The sequence below is a fragment of the Filicampus tigris genome, chromosome 6 (genome assembly GCF_054856515.1).
Source record: "Filicampus tigris isolate MCC_2025a chromosome 6, RoL_Ftig_1.0, whole genome shotgun sequence".
NCBI classification, from domain to species: Eukaryota; Metazoa; Chordata; class Actinopteri; order Syngnathiformes; family Syngnathidae; genus Filicampus; species Filicampus tigris.
In genome coordinates this window covers 20,906,722-20,923,029 of record NC_141222.1, presented here as the reverse complement: position 1 = coordinate 20,923,029, position 16,308 = coordinate 20,906,722, and the positions used below count along the sequence as shown (strand labels likewise).

Below are 16,308 nucleotides of genomic sequence, written 5' to 3'. Positions count from 1 at the left end.
ACCCAAGTATCGGGATCCGTATCAGATATATATATATATATATATATATGACAACTTTTAAGCAAGAGAATGCACACCTTTGCTAGTTCAGTTCACTTTATTTATCACCAAATCCACAGTCGTCCTTGATTTAAAGTAGCGTAGGTATTTGTATCCAACATGATAGACTTCCAGAAGCAGCAATGAAGAAAAAAATCCAACAACATCAGGAGAGGACGATATCCAAACCAACCTCCTGGAAAACAGCACCCAATAAATATACAAATATATGAAAATGTTAAGAGAATCTCATTTCACATCAGAGTATGCACCACAGGTGTCTATGCTATACACACTTGAGATTTTGATTCCTTGCCAGACATAATAAACATGCCTGGATGTTCATATAGACAAGTATCATGACAATCAACTTTGGCCTCATGATAAGCGACAGTGTTTTGTTTTTTCAACTGCACGACAACAGTAAGTCTCTCACACATGCTTACAACACAAGAGAGCAGCACAGATAGTAGATATCTTAAAAAGAACACCACAACTTGTAGTAATATTCATCTGAACTAGTTCACATAGAGTCACGTGTACTTCTATAAATCCTGCTTGCTTCTAAACACAAGAATAAATGTTGTTTCTCAAAGGATCAACAGTCTTGGGTGATCAGTCATGTGTTTTTGTATTCCTGGCAAGTTGCCCTATCAATTCCCTGCTTCACTCGAGTAAAAAATATAGAGGAAATGCTCTCTTGATAAGGAGACAATGAACAGTCCTTTGCAGTCAAAACTCAGTAACAGTCTTAAAGTGGCCCTTGGCCTTTGTTGAGGCCAGAGTTTGGCCGTGTTTAATCCAAAACAGTTGCACAGAAGGCAAAATGAAAATGTGTTCTCTATGTACAGTGAATGAATGCACAACAGCTCGGCTTCAGTGTTAAATCAACGCTCAGTGGTCCTCATGTGTTACCATTATGTTGAGTCAAAGGCAAACTTTCTTCCAAAAATACCTGGAATTATATTCAGCATGGGCATAGCCTGTTAGCCTTATTTTTACAGCATTAACATTTTAAGAATGTTCATGTGAACATTTCATTATATCCTACGTCTTGGTAATCATAATGTAACATTTATTTACACATACTTGGGGGCCACTATTAAAGACAATTGTTTATCAATGCAATTTTCCTACGTCTTGGTAATCATAATGTAAAATTTATATACACATACTAGGGGGCACTATTTAAGACAATTATTTAATTTTTCAATACAAATGTTTAAAATGTAAAAGCAATTATCAGTCCTCATCAAATATTCTCAGCCATACAGATGCATTCAAACAACATTAAAGATACACTGGTCAAAATGTTTGCGCTAAATGTTTTAATCAGAGATGCAAGTAAACTTTTCGAGAGAATTTTTTTTGCACTGATTCCGAATCTGCTCGGCAGTTACGATTGTTTCTACTCTAAAATTCTTGAAGCGACAGATATTGATGTCTTTAAAAAAATATTTGAGGGAAAAATATACTGGCTAGCAGAGTCTTGAAGGCAACAACATTAAAACAACAACAACAACAAATCTTGGGAACACCTCATGGGACATTTTGAAGAAAATATGGGAACATTATTATAGATATTTCATTGTACAACTGACATGAATATTGGTAACACACGAAGGCCACTAACTGAGCCTAAATAAAGCCACTTTCTTGTTTGCACTTGGGAGGAACCTTTAAGCAAAAGGCAATTCAAATGCTTACAGTATATATACTGTGTATGTACAATCAAGGGCCTCAGCCCAGCACAGCTCACGGCTCAGTACGAAAGAGGTAAATGTCTTTTTTTTTTTTTCACAACAGTTTGTTTCCCATCAACCAGCCTCCACCAGAGTCAGGAAAAACAGTGTGAACACTATTGCTAAATACTACTTTCGCGAGTCTCGCGTGTGCGGTGTCTTTTTAGAAAGAGACCGCTTAAAAGCACAACTAAAACCCATTTCATGTACGACACACAACATACAAAAACACGCTCGCGCACACACACACATGTAGCAGCAAGAAAATATGTTATGCCTAAAGAATTTCTAGGCACCACAGGCTGTTTTGAATCACGCATCAGCTAGTGCTAATCAACAACATTATTTCAAGGAGGGCGGAAATGTACGTTACATCTTGATACAAGTTTTGAAGGTTTGTGCGACTTTGATTTACACACCACCGTAATGGATTTAAAGTGTCGACTTTCGGCTTCAATCAAGAGGTTGGCATTTACTATTTAGGAATTATAGCCACTTATTATAACCACTTTTGCTGAGAACCTCCATTTCCTGGGGCTCAAAAGTACTTGGACAAGGTGATAGAAGTGAAGGAGACTATCACTCGGTTTTGGGGGAACAAAAAAAAACAACAAAAAAAAAAACAAATCTAAAATATAGAGAGATGCGTGGCCAAATCGAGCCCTGTGCATCAATTTTCTATAGTTTTCCTCGTTAGGGTCATGGGTGAGCTGGAGCCAATCCCAGCTGACTTTGGGCGAGAGACAGGGTACACCCTGGAATGGTCGTTAGTCAACTTACAAATACAGTGGTGCCTTTAGATACAAGTTTAATTAATTCCTTGACCACGCTCGTAGCATGAGACACTAGTATCTCAAATCATCTTTTCTCACTGAAATGAATGAAAATGCCACTACGGCGGAGCCCCGCTATTCACTGAGGATACGGACCAGGCGGATGACAAAAAGCAAAACATCTGCGAATAATTGACTACATTATAACTGCACTGGGGAAAAAAGACATTTTAAACCCCAAAAAATTGTCAAGTAAAAGAAGTAAAAGTAAAAGAAATCATAGGTGAGGGTCCACTGTAATCCCTTCCAACACCCCCCCCCAAAAAAACTCAAATTGTTGTATTTCTGTTTGTAATAAATAGCATTACTGTACTTCATAAAAACATCATTAAACATAACTACATTTAATGTAAAGCATTAAACATGTTGTGCATCATGATTTAATGCTGCAGTCCAATTCATTGATTTAATGCTGCAGTCCACTCACAAGTCAAAGCAAAAATAAATAAATAAAATCAATCGGTCAAATGACAGCTTGTATCGCGAAAAACACAGAAGTCCAGTCACTTGTATTTCAAGGCACCACAACAGTCACGATATTCGGCTTTTGAGTGAAATTTCAAAGTGAACCACAAAGAAAACCACATCATGTGTCAAACACTGTGGTGTAAAATGTCTTGGATTCCCAAAATGGTAACCGTAAAATATCAAAATCTACACATCAATCATATGTTGATCATTTCACGTCAAATTTGTCGTGGTGATGTATAAAGGGAAAAACATGTAAACTGTTTAACTATCCAAATGATCAAAGCGCTCTTTCTTTGTGAGAACCACAGCGTGTCAAAACCAAGCAATCACAAACTTAAGTCACATTATTCTTAATGTTTTCAAGTAGCTTATGCTATAACAGTAAGCATCACTTTCACACATAAAAGGATCCAATCTGCCACAATATAATCAAACGTGGTCTCTTGTCGATCAACTGTGCCCCTCGTGGTAACTAGAGTGGCGCAAGAATGTACATTAGTTTTATGCTCAAACAGTTTGTGTATGTGTGTGTGCTATTTCCATAAAATGGAGACACCACCAGGACAGTGTAACCGCCCTCAATCCCAGGGGGTACTTCAGTCAAGGGCTCCTTAGTCACCCACCCACTGAGGCGGCACTCCACATGGTGACTGTACTGTACAACTAATGACTTTCAAGTACAAAACAGCAGTCTGACTAAACTTTACATTTAAACCGACTACAAATATTGGTGAACACTGAAAAACAAAACACGTCTCATCGGAGCTAGTATTGCCTTGCTGCATACATATTCCTGTGGTTTTTCTTCCCACTATAAAAATGTCCAGATTACTTGTAGAAGCACTCCAGCTCACTGCAGTGCCATTTACATTCATTATCAGTGTGTGAGTGAGTCGGGTGAACACTTTTGTGGGGTGAACAGTAACAGCCTTGAAAACACACTTGAGTGAATTTAACAGTATGTTATGGTTTCCAGTTATATAACAGTGTTGCACCATACAAACCCTATAAAGCTTTGTACACCATGGACGTAACATGAAGCTGGTGAGAGGACACCTTAGTGTATGAGTCACTTGCACAGAGGAGCTGCTCCTTTGAAAATAAAAACCAAGTGAATTTACTTTAGGAATTATTATATTACAATGAAATGGATCGATTGCATCTTGAAGTAGCGGCGTCAAAAAAACTGAGGGCACTACTGGACCGCAACCGGCAGGAGCACTGCTGATTTACTGTCAACTACTTTGCAACAAGTACAGCAAAGTACTGGCATGAAAAAAGAGGTTCAGAACGTTCAGTCACCTTCTCATATCCCGTTAAAAATAGGACGAAAAAAAAACAATTGTTTGTAATTCATTCCTGGTTTATGTGCCTATTTTCCACGCCCTTCATAATTGATTCATTTGAGGATTTTCATCCGAATGATTTGTATGGTTAAGAGTGGTGGCCAAGGCAATATGCGACCTCCACCAAACTTGATTGTATAGCATAGGTTAGCATTAAATGAGATGACACGTTATATGATGGATACAGATTAATGTCGGCCTATGTGAATACTGTGAATAATTGTTTTTCATCACATTCCCGTGTATGTACTTTTTATCCAGATCCTCACACAATTTGGCTATTGTCTACCTCTACAAAGTTTTTGTTAAATTCCTATAAATGCACTTTTCCAGATTCCCAGCCAAACGTAGTGAGATTTGTAAGGTGCCACTACAATGTTTTGTGGGAATCGGTTGAGTGTTTTTTCTTTCTTTTTTGCGTGATCCCACAAACCAACAATACAATCGATGTCAACTAAAACAAGTCTCACCTTTGTGACATCATGTGGCTGATGCTAGCAGACGTTTATTGCGTACTAAAAGACTAATGTGAATAGGTTTGAAAGGATTTTACCACTTTAACTATGGAGCAGGGGTGACTCAAAAAGGAGAACTACTTTAAATTCATGTAAATGCACTTTTCTAGATTTCCTACAAAATGTAATAGGCTCTTCACTAGGTTTACCACTACAATGTTTTGTGGAAATTCGTTCCTGCTCACTGTCAAACCAACAAACCGATCAAATAAAATAAATGATCCCTCTCACCTTTGCGCTTTTTTTACTTGGCGGAGGTGACAATCATCAAGACTAAAGTAAGACCACCTCTCCGAAGTGAAAACAAGAGGAGATAAAACTCCTCCTGTCCTCCCACTCACTTCCAAGACTTTAACTTCAGTGACACAACTTTTCACCTACTAGTCTTGCTCTACGAGGTCGACGCTAACCATAAACACCTCACTTTTTCCTTCCTCATCTGCTCGTCAGACTAGCGAGGCCCCCACAATGACAACAGCATCGCCGTGCTGTTGGCCGTCCAGCAGGGGAGAGAGGACCCCCTCCTTGGCTCGGCGGGAGCAGTCCACGCTGTCGTGCCGCTCCTTCTCCTTGAGGCCCGCTTCCTCTTCTCGGTCCCTGCGCTTCACCTGGCAGCGACACACCTCGATGCCGGAATCACCCGTCAGGCGCCGGTGGCGGAAGTGATCCTCCTCGTCGTCCTCCTCATCCTCGTCCTCGTCTTCGGGGCGCACGGCGGCGAGGACAGCCCGTTGAGAAGGGGACGGGGCGGAGCGAGGTAAGCCGTCTTCCGCTCTTTCGTTGAGCGTGGCGCGCAGGGGGTCCGAGTAGACCAGATGTTGGACTTGCCCGGAGGAAAGGGAAGGCAGCAGAACGAGGGGAGAGAGCGGAAGGCGCGGGTAGGGTGAGGGGCGATAGCTATTGAGGGGGCGCAGGGGAAGTGAAAGCGGGGCAGCCGGGCGTGAGATCCCCTCATTGCCATGATAGGAATGACTGGGAACAACATCCGGAGCGAGCGCCGGTATAACATCCGGTGGAACCTGCGACGAAGGTGGCGAGGACGAGGGGGTTGATAAGCGGCTGCCCCCCACCCCGGGCAAGAGGGCGCCGTCGCCCCCCGCCTCACTGGGCGTGGACATGCGGCTGCTGTCGCACGTCTCGTCCGTCACCTGGACGGAGAAGGAGGTGCTGCAGGGCGAGGTGAGGGAGCAGGACTCGCAGGAGCAGCTGGTGTAGTTGTCGGAGCTCTGGGATGAGGTGAAGCCGCTGGGGCCCGGGCCCAGGTAGGGGGGGCAGGGGTGACTGTGGAGGTGGTGATGGGGGTAGGAGGAGCTCGGCTCTAGCATGGCGCCTCCCTGCAGGGCGAAGACAGAGCTGTAAGGTGGAGGCGGTGTGGCGGGCTGCGCTGCCACCTCATCGTAAGACGGTAACTTGAAGGTGGCCAGAAAACCTACAAAAAGAACACATACGTACTCAGGCTCACCGACGCTCAACCGACAGCGACTTTTAGCTTCCTAGTCAAAATAAATCTCCTTTTCCCCTTCCTTCTATGTTTAAATTCGCGTCTCACTGCGTAACTACGCAACGTTGCTTTCTCCATGGATACCGTGAACCCAAGTAGCACGGATGAAAAATTGTGGCCCCCTCCAGGATTTAAAGCGGAAGTTAACCCAAACATTTTTTTTCAAGAACATATTGTGATTAATATTGCGTTTGTGGAATATCAGTTAAGCAGCAAAATCCACCCGTTTAGCCATCTCAGGGGGCGGCCATTTTGTCCCTTCTGTCGACTGAAAATGACATCACAGTTGCTCAGGGCTCAGGTAATGACCAATCACAGCTCACTGAAGCTGAGCCATGATTGGTCGGCAGACATTTTGTAATCTTCTGTCGACTGAAAATGACATCACAGTTGCTCAGGGCTCAGGTAATGACCAATCACAGCTCACTGAAGCTGAGCCATGATTGGTCGGCAGACATTTTGTAATCTTCTGTCGACTGAAAATGACATCACAGTTGCTCAGGGCTCAGGTATCGACCAATCATGATTTAGCTCCAGTGAGCTGTATTTTGTCGGATGGATAAAAGCTGGTGTATTTTACTGCTGAACTCATATTCCATGATCGCAATATTAATCAGAATGCTATGTTTTGACTAGTTGGCCTGCATAGTGCATATACTTGTAAAGAATTTTTTGGGATGGATTTCCACTTTAAGCGCGAACGTTTGCCCACCCTTAGAATACTCTCGAACAATTGAAGGAGGTGTAGCATACTCACAAACAGATGTTCTCTTTAAACAGTGGAACTGCTACAGCAAAACAATGAAATATGTGTTCTTAAATAAACATACTGAGATCCAGCATGGAGGACGGGTAGTTGCAGGCTCCGTTATAGGCAATAAGATTGATTTCCCTCTGTCTCTGTTGCTGCTGGATCCTCATCTTGGCGCGACGATGGCGGTAAGCACAGAAACAGCTGAAGAGGATCAGCACGGTCCACAGCAGCCAGAACCCTGCCGGAGAGTAAGAAACAAGCTCAATCAATTGAGGGTCTTCAATAAACCTGATATACACAAGAAATTCAAACCCAGAAGGTGAGGCAACAGTGCCAACCGCTCAGGCGCCTGTACGACTGGTAGGTGCATTCACAAAGACTATTTTCATGGATTATGTTAATATTCATGGTCTATACATTTTCTTCATACAAATATTTACTACTACAACTATGAAATTACTACTGCATACAGTAGTTTAGTGATACAGTAAGACACGCTCAGTTTTTAATTTGATTGTTTTATATTTATAGCCCGGAACTTTCTTTGCATAAATATTTACTCAAAGTATGACTTTACTAATGTGTAGCAGTAGGTTTGTTATAAGACTACGGAACTGAACTGAGGACCTCCTGTAATATGCATGCCAGGCCAGTAGGTGGCGATGTCACTTTAGTGGGTCAATGTAAGGAAGTAGTAGTTGGTAGATAAGTGCTTGCAAATGCCCTCAGAAAACTGTTTAAAGTGATTGCACGGAAGCGTTAATGGTGCTTAACATCCAACCTTAAGATGTTTGCTTTCAAATGTTTGCTTTCTAGATTAATGCAGACCGACAAATGCAGTTAGGTAACTCACACCAGAGTTCGTAATAGTAGGTACAGCAGCCCGTCTCTCCGCAGCAGTGTCCTGTCTCACAGAGGTAACCTGGATTGTTGTTTATACCAGGACAGTACTTGGAACTGACTACAGGCTGGCTACCAGAAACCTCATGTTGATTCACCACCTGGTGAACAAAACACCACACTGTGTTATCTCCACAGTGCCAATGTTATTCCAGGACATTGCTGCTGCATTTATGTTGATTCCCTCTGATAGATGATTTTATGATTATGGTGAAATAACATAACTTTTGATACAGCAGGCAGCTAATGGTCAAAGCAGTTTCTGAACTCCGATAAGGGCCAAAAGGCCCAAGTAAGTTGGCAAACACTGATAAATTTGGACAACACATCCATCCACCCCTCCATTTTCTATAGTTTGTCACCATTAGGGTCGCAGGTTAACTGGAGCCTATGACAGCTGACTTTGACCAAGAGCCTGGATATGCCCAGAACTGAAGGCACATACAGACAAACACAACAACCATTCACAGTCACATTGACACCGATGGGCAATTTAGAGTCTTCATTGAAGTTAACATGTATGTTTTTGGAAGGCAGGAGGAAGCCACAGTACTCTGAGAAAAGTCCTGGTAGAAAATGCAAACTCCACGAGGCTGGAGCCGAGAGTCGATCTCTATTACTATTCGTCGTCAAGCCAAAGTATTCTAATAAACACGTGTACCCTATCTATTAGGAATCATATGAACAATGGTCACCGATATAATTCTACATTGGCACGTCTGCATCTGTCAGCAGGTATTTTGGCCCACTCCTCCTGCTGTCTCAGGTTTAGTGCAGAACATACAGTAACAGAGCCTACTCCATGTTTCACATTAGCTTATGTTATTTTGTTAGCATCATTCATTTTGGTATCTGTGCACAAAGTTTATGTGTCTTGTGACCAAAAGGCTCCACTTTTGCCTCATCTGTCCAAAAGACTTTCTCCCAGAAGCTTTGCGGCTTGCCGGTATGCATTTTGGCAAATTCCAGACTCGTTAGTTCCAAGTTATTTCAGTGACCAATGTGTTTTTTTTTTTTCTTTAACAGAAGGCTACCAACAATTTTATCTTTGTGAGTAAGCTGTTTTTGTATATGAAAAGAATGTAAGGCAGATATTGACTCTCCTTTCATCTCATTAACTAATGACTCAACTTATTTATATAGTATTTTAAAAAAACAACAACTTTTGATTATATTTTTTCACATCAGCAGAACAAATTGAGTGTGTCTTGTAATATTTTGGGCAGCTATTACAAAAAATGAATAGATGACATCTTGTGTTCCTTCTTTATCCGGCAAACTAGTTCAGAGTGAATCGAAAGAACTTCTGCATACAAGTGTACTCCATTTGGTTTGCATTGATTAATTAACAACTCTCAGTTGTCTGTAAGTATAAACGTGTGAATGGTTGTTTGCGATTGGCAACCAGTTCGGAGCGTACCGCCCCTCTCACTCAAAGTCAGTTGGCTGAAGTTCACACTACAGTGAGGATAAACGGTGAAAAAAATGGATGGATGGATGTTTCGTTTTAGGCATGAGTAATTAACAATAAATTAAACTCAATCAACCAAATTCTTAACAAGCAATTAATCAGTTATTATGCCCCTTCCTATGAGAGCGATAGAGAGACAGACATACAGACACCTTCTGAATCGCGGGTTGGTCCGATTCGTTCTGGTTAATGGCCACCTATGATTTAAAAAAAAAAAAAAAAAAGGAATTGTTGAAGTCTGTGAACTAAACAACGTTTAAAAAAAATCTAGATAAATTGTGGAATTATTTCACCGTGACTACATCAGTGCAGGAAAGCCCGGAGTGATGTGCAGTGATATCTGCCGCGCGCATGGTAACCGCACGAGTGGTACCGACAAATAAGTGCGTCGCCATGGCGACCACTGTGGTTATGCTCGGAGGCCTGATTTTCATAGTGCTCTGAAATGAATAGTGAAGGTCAAGCTGCTCACCGTGGAAGCCTCGGTGGTCCCATCCAAGTATCTCAGGGACATCGTCATCTAGCGAAAGAAAAACAGACGCATGCAACAATTACAGGAAACACCTCGTTTTGAACGTCCACCAACTTGACATGGGATTAATGCCATTATACATTTCTAGTCTCCAAAACAGCTAACCTTTGCTGTCCCACTGATGAGCTCATTTTAAACCTACCCAACCTGCTCACTCCTAAGGAGAACCTCAACATCTTCATTTCTTCCACCTCCGGTTGCTTCTTCAGCGCCGCCGTCTTTGAGCCATACATCACATCATGGCTGCCCACACCACTGTCTTAGAAATCCCCCCATTCATTCTAGCAGAGATTCTTCCATCACATAACACACCCGATACTTTCCTCCACCAGTTCCAACCTGCTTGTATCCATTATTTTTTCTAATTTTTTATTGTTATTATTATTATTTTTAAATATCATCTAGGATCATCATGGTCCATGGAGATCCCAGTCTAACCTCATTTATCAGCCTATCCATCACTATTGTAAAGAGGAAGGGGCTCAGAACAGATCCCTGATGCAGGCCCACCTCCACCTTGAAGTCCTCTGCCACACCTACAGCACACCTCACCACTGTACCATTGCTGTCCTGTATTATTGTAACATACGGCCACTCCAAACTTCCTCACGCAGCCCCACAGTTCCTCTCTAGTTTTCTCTTGATCTACAAAGAAACAATGCAGCTCCTGACTTTCTTATGTACTTCTTTAGCACACAAATGTACTATCATGCTTAAAATTGCCTGGAACTACAGTGATGTATAGATTCATCTTTCCAATTCACTGATCAATAATTTTAAACATTATAACACAGTACAATACAATGCAACTTTATTTATACAGCGCATTTCATAACACATAACATATCAGAATAACACAGGTAATGGATCCAAACTAAATAATACAGCACAGTGTCAAAATGTCTACAGTCACAGCCTAGTGTATGATACTTTTCATCTGAATGTTGTCTCGTCAGTGTGTGCAGAAATTCAATCATGCCCGAGTAAATGTCAAGGAGCACAGTGAGGAAAGTGACATATTGCGAGTGAAAGTGAGAGGCCACAATGCAGAAACACCGTGCTTGGGTTTGCCACTCTTTTGTTAACCGCCTGATGGACATGTTGTCCGTATGGGGGAACAATGTACGCCCTTCTACGGCAGTGTGCATACAATGAAATGCACACAAAGACCTCGACCACCCACGAAATGATGATAAGCCAAAATCCAACAAGCAACAAGCCCCAAATGTCACGGCAACATTGTACACTGACAGCATCTAATGATATCTAAAACAATAACTTTTTACATTCTGAATATATACAATGATCATAACGGTTAAAGACAACCACGACGTGTCCCATACATCATCATCCAATAGTTTACTGTATGATTCTGTATACTGGTCCGCGGGATGTTTGATGCCACAACGAGAGATTGGGGGTGGGGCTGGGGGAAATAAGTAGAGCATCCTGATTTGGAATGCACGGCAGCGGCCCACCTCGCCATCGACAAATGGTTGCTGGTCCACAAAAAAGGTGTACTGTACTACCTGGCTGGAAAAAGTAAGTAAAAGCAAACCACTGCATTATACCACCACTACCTGCCCTAAATGAACAGCATCGATAGTCACTGAAAATTTTTTTTTACATTTCTGTAATGGTTGATGTTGAAGCTTTTTATCCCAAATGATATTTTTGATGCTAAAATATAATCCACTATCTGCAGAACGTCACATGACCAAACCTGGAAAACAGGTTAGCGGGCTTTCTGTGTATGTTGCGATAACTAGCATAACAACATGGTGTGAATAGCCAAACTTGCTAAAATACATATATATATGTATATGTATACAAATACATGTGCCGTATATCATTTCTTATACATATATGATATATGTAAACATGCATAAAGCCCAAACATTAGATATTTTCATCTAGCTCTTGAAGATATCTTGTCCAAAAAAAAAGATTTTGTTGATGTTTTAAGTTCCAATGATTGCATTTTCCTGGTCCCCTGCTAGAAGTTTTTTTTTTCCTGTGCTGGAAGGAAGTGCTTTCACCGGTTTTGCCCAATGCGGGAAAATGGTTGCACTTATACCGGATAATTGCTGTCATCTATGACTTGAATAATTACAAAAAATATCACGTTCCAGTTATTTTTCTGGCATTCTTAACCAGAAAAAATGCTTTAGTCATTTAATGTTTAATTCGTTGAAAATTTGGGTATAAAAAGCTAAATTCACTTCTTGTTCTGAATGGTAAAACATGGAGAGCTCACTGATCAAACGTCGAAAGAGTCCACATTAATGCACTTCATGATGCTGTCTCTCTTTGAGACATTTGGTCTGAATAATTAGTTTTGCGCTTTTTATGTGCCATAAGAGTAGTCTGAGCAAAAAATGCAACATTATGAGCAAAGGGGGGATTAAAGCAAACGACTCACTTCTACTGGATACCAAAAGTATTTGGAAAGTCCTGACGTTAGGCTTTTGGCAAAAAACAATCAACATATGATTGGGACCTTCAGCTTTAAGAGATTTCACAAAAATGGCATTTATTAATCGGTAATTATTGACATTAATGCACAGTGCCTCTAATGGACATCCGTTCACTTGTTGCTTGTTTGCTCTTGTTGTCTTTACATGTGTCTGCAGTAAGTACAAAGCATACTGTAATCTATTGCCTTGGCCATTGAAGAATATTCTATCTGCCTTCAAAAAGCCTCCACCGGCTGCAGAAGGATTTTTAACCAAGAATTTGAACCATGGTTAAAATGATGTAACTTCATCCAAATGCGTTTGGGACCCTGAAAGTGGAAGTACCTGCATTAAAAACGATCTATTTCCTTCATGAGAAATGCCCTATTTTTGTGAAACTTCTTACAGGTAAAACTTTACACTGTTACATATCAGTCACAAGTTGATTATTTTACTTCGAATTCATAGTGATGGCACGTAAAGGCGTTTTTTTTAAATGTCACCATCCAAATACTTGTGCAACAAAGTCCAACTTGATTAGTGGCGAGAAGCTTTAATCGGCACACAAACATGCAAGGTCATCCACAATGTGGAGCTCTAGGCATCCTGAATCAGCAATTTAGTCACTTCTACAACTATTTGTCATGCATAAAGCATCGCTGAAAACAAAGCAGTGTACATATAGTACACTGTACACGGGTGAAAATATATTTATATCCATATATTTTCTTCACACGCTTAAATCTTGAATGTTTGTTCTGCATCTGCCAAAGCATACTCCCTGCATGACAAATAGGAGCCACACAATTTCATATACGATTCAAAATTGGGAAATTCATTAAAAAGAGAGGAGATAAAGACTGAGTGCAGGCTCATAGAGGCTGCAGCGTTTGTCAACATGGACCTGTCAACCCCGGGCTGTGCTGAATCTTACAAAAGTTGTAATTTACCCGTGCATTTCTGTATATAATATTACACAGTATCTATATATAATCTTACACGGTATTTATTGCTCAGCGGGAGAGGTGGGGGAAACGGAACGGACATTTCTATATAGAATCTTACACAGTGTTTATCGCTCAACGGGGGGGACTTTGCTCGTGAAAGTCGGCCGAAGTTTGCAGTCGGAATCGCTAACGGACGCTCCGAATTAGAACCGAAATGGGCAAAACGAGATCGGTCCAACAAAAAAAAAAAACTGTTTTTAATTTTTTTTTTTCCCCCGAACAAAAATTGTTATACGGCGTACACAATTTGAAATGATCAAAAACGTATAAAATACGGTGAAAACGTATAAATTGACAGGTATGGAAGCATGTTGCTCTGCAGCAATCCATGCGTGCGCTTTGACAGCAGTGTGCGTGTGTGGGTGTGGGTGTGTGTGTACCGCCTCAGCCTTGAGCCCGAGACAGAACGTCAACGTCTTCTCGGGATCCATGTTCAGAAGAAGCGGACGTCCGATCGGAGGGACAACGTGCACAAAACGCAGGCCGAGGTGCGAGCTCTTCCTTCGGGCTTAGCCCTCCATCACTGCGGCCGCCCCCCTCGCCGCAGACACCGCGGCTTCCCCATCCGCCATTCACACGGACAGTCAGACGGAAGGACGCCCCTCCCGGACCTCTTCTCCTCCTCTCAGTGTCTCTCCACACGCCGAGCGTATTGAAACAGACCCCCTCCCATCACCACCCCACGCCAAGCAAAGCGGGGTTGTGTGACCTCGACTTAATCGCTGCGCAAGACGAGACTGTCGTCGAGTGACGTTTCATGTGGCGATGCAAATGTATGTTTCGGTCCCCCTTTGTTTTGGTGGAGAGGGTCGCGGATGCTGTGGGTGACGTCATGTTTCTCGCAACCCCTCCACAGTGCAAATGCACCCACCCACCCCCTCCTCCGTACACTCCCCACGATCGACTTGATTGGCCTGAGCTCCCAGCAACACCATCATGACCAATATTCATATACAGTAGCATATAGTATGCATACGTGTTCATCACAACCAAAACGTTTTTATTCCTATAAAATACATTGGAGATTATCGTAAGCAATTGTAATATCATTAAGAACTTTAAAATCAACACTACTGTTGGTGATAAATTGTTAAATAGGAATAAAAAAAAACATTGATATAATCAAATCAAAAATGCTTTCGACATAAGTTAAATAAAAAAAATATGTGATTAAATGACCCCCCCCCCAAAACAAAAAAATTAAGAAATAAATGCAAGCACGTTTAACTTAAAATATAAATACAACTTAGATGTGCTTGGGAAGTGATTATCAACCATAATGTAGGTTTCAGTTAAGCAACGATTATCTACCTCAGGGGTGACCAACATGTGGCTTGTGGCCTCCAGGTACAGTGCGCACCCCACACCTCACACCCAAGGACCACGTGAGTTGCTAGGGGCCTGTTCTAAAAATAGCTCATCAGTGAGTTGCATCTAATTTTTGTCTTGCTATTGTCAATTCCATACTACTACTACTACTACTACTACTACTACTACTACTACTACTACTACCACTACTACTACTACTAATAATAATAATAATAACAATAATAGTAATAATAAGAAGAAGAAGAAGAAGAAGAAGGAGAAGAAGAAGAAGAAGAAGAAGAAGAAGAAGAAGAAGAAGGAGAAGAAGAAGAAGAAGGAGAAGAAGAAGAAGAAAAAGAAGAAGAAAAAGAAGAAGAAGCTACCAGTGAGCTGCATCTCTCTTTTTTTGCTATTTTTCTTTAAATCACACTTGTTCACCGCTCAAACAGTGTTAGCCGTTCATTACTTAATCCACAAGATGGCGGCATTTCTAACGAAACATTTTTAACTTTATTGAACCTGTTTAAAAAAAAGTCAGGGATTAACAAAACAAACAGAAGTCTGACACGTAAACGATATGAGCAAACAAAAGCTAAATTGTCCGATCGTCAGACAAAATAATATAGTTCATGTTCAAAAGGGGTAGGAAGAAAGCCAGAAGCTTTTCAATCCTTTCATACTGACTCAAAACAAAGCAAAACTTTGATTACTTTTAGTTACTAAGACAGACAATAAAAAACACAATACAGTAATTGAATATTGTTTAATGAATCAATCTCTGAAAGTGTCAATCAAAACAAAGTATACTTATCTTTCTACAAGCAAATGTACTGGATCTCATTAGCTTGTGGGTGTAGCACATTGTGTTTGTGTTCACAAGAGGGCAGTAGAATACAGGCCTTGGATGAAGCCTCTGGTCCTGAGAGTGAAGATAATACTGTAAATGAAATTTATCATCCATTCAACGTAATTGTGCTGGTGGAGACTTTCACATATTATTAGATTTGTCCAATTCTAATTAATCTGCACTTCCTATCTCATGCTATGCTTGTGTGGGACAAGATAACATATAGACAGACAACGTTGTATGACAGTCCAGTGTTTCCCACAGATTTGAAATCTACTTGGGTGGATGGACGCCAGCGGGGGTGGGGCAATTATTTTGTGTGTGTGTGTTATTTTACTCTTCATATCCAGCATTCTAGTGAATTTTCAAAGTAAAAATTGTCACCACAATATTAACGTTGCATGCGGGATCTACGGTCGCGACCCGTTTTGTTTTTTTGTTTTTTGGGAGTTTTTTTTTTTCCTTATATATGTATTTTTATTAAATTCTCTTGAAAACTTCTTGGGTGGCCGTCTGTTTACTTGGGTGACGGAGTCCAAGCAAATTTTAGACAAATCATTCATAAAAATAGAGAAGAGGAGCGGCC

At 41.2% G+C, this 16,308-nt stretch overlaps 1 protein-coding gene across 5 annotated transcripts; it reads right to left on the bottom strand.

Moving 5' to 3' along the window:
• Positions 1-78: 78 nt before the first annotated feature.
• LOC147146197 (uncharacterized) lies at positions 79-14,407 on the bottom strand. 5 transcript variants are annotated; one of them, XM_086033387.1, is made up of 6 exons: positions 13,948-14,407; positions 10,045-10,092; positions 9,719-9,769; positions 8,055-8,202; positions 7,278-7,439; positions 79-6,375 (listed from the first exon to the last, which is right to left on the bottom strand). In XM_086033387.1, exons 1-6 carry the CDS (start codon positions 13,996-13,998, stop codon positions 5,393-5,395), a joined length of 1,443 nt encoding a protein of 480 aa, XP_085889513.1. In that variant the 5' UTR covers positions 13,999-14,407; the 3' UTR covers positions 79-5,392. The 5 variants fall into 5 exon arrangements, with proteins under 5 accessions (XP_085889513.1, XP_085889512.1, XP_085889514.1 ...); XM_086033386.1 differs by having other exon boundaries at positions 9,725-9,769; positions 13,948-14,057; XM_086033388.1 differs by lacking the exon at positions 9,719-9,769.
• Positions 14,408-16,308: the final 1,901 nt, after the last annotated feature.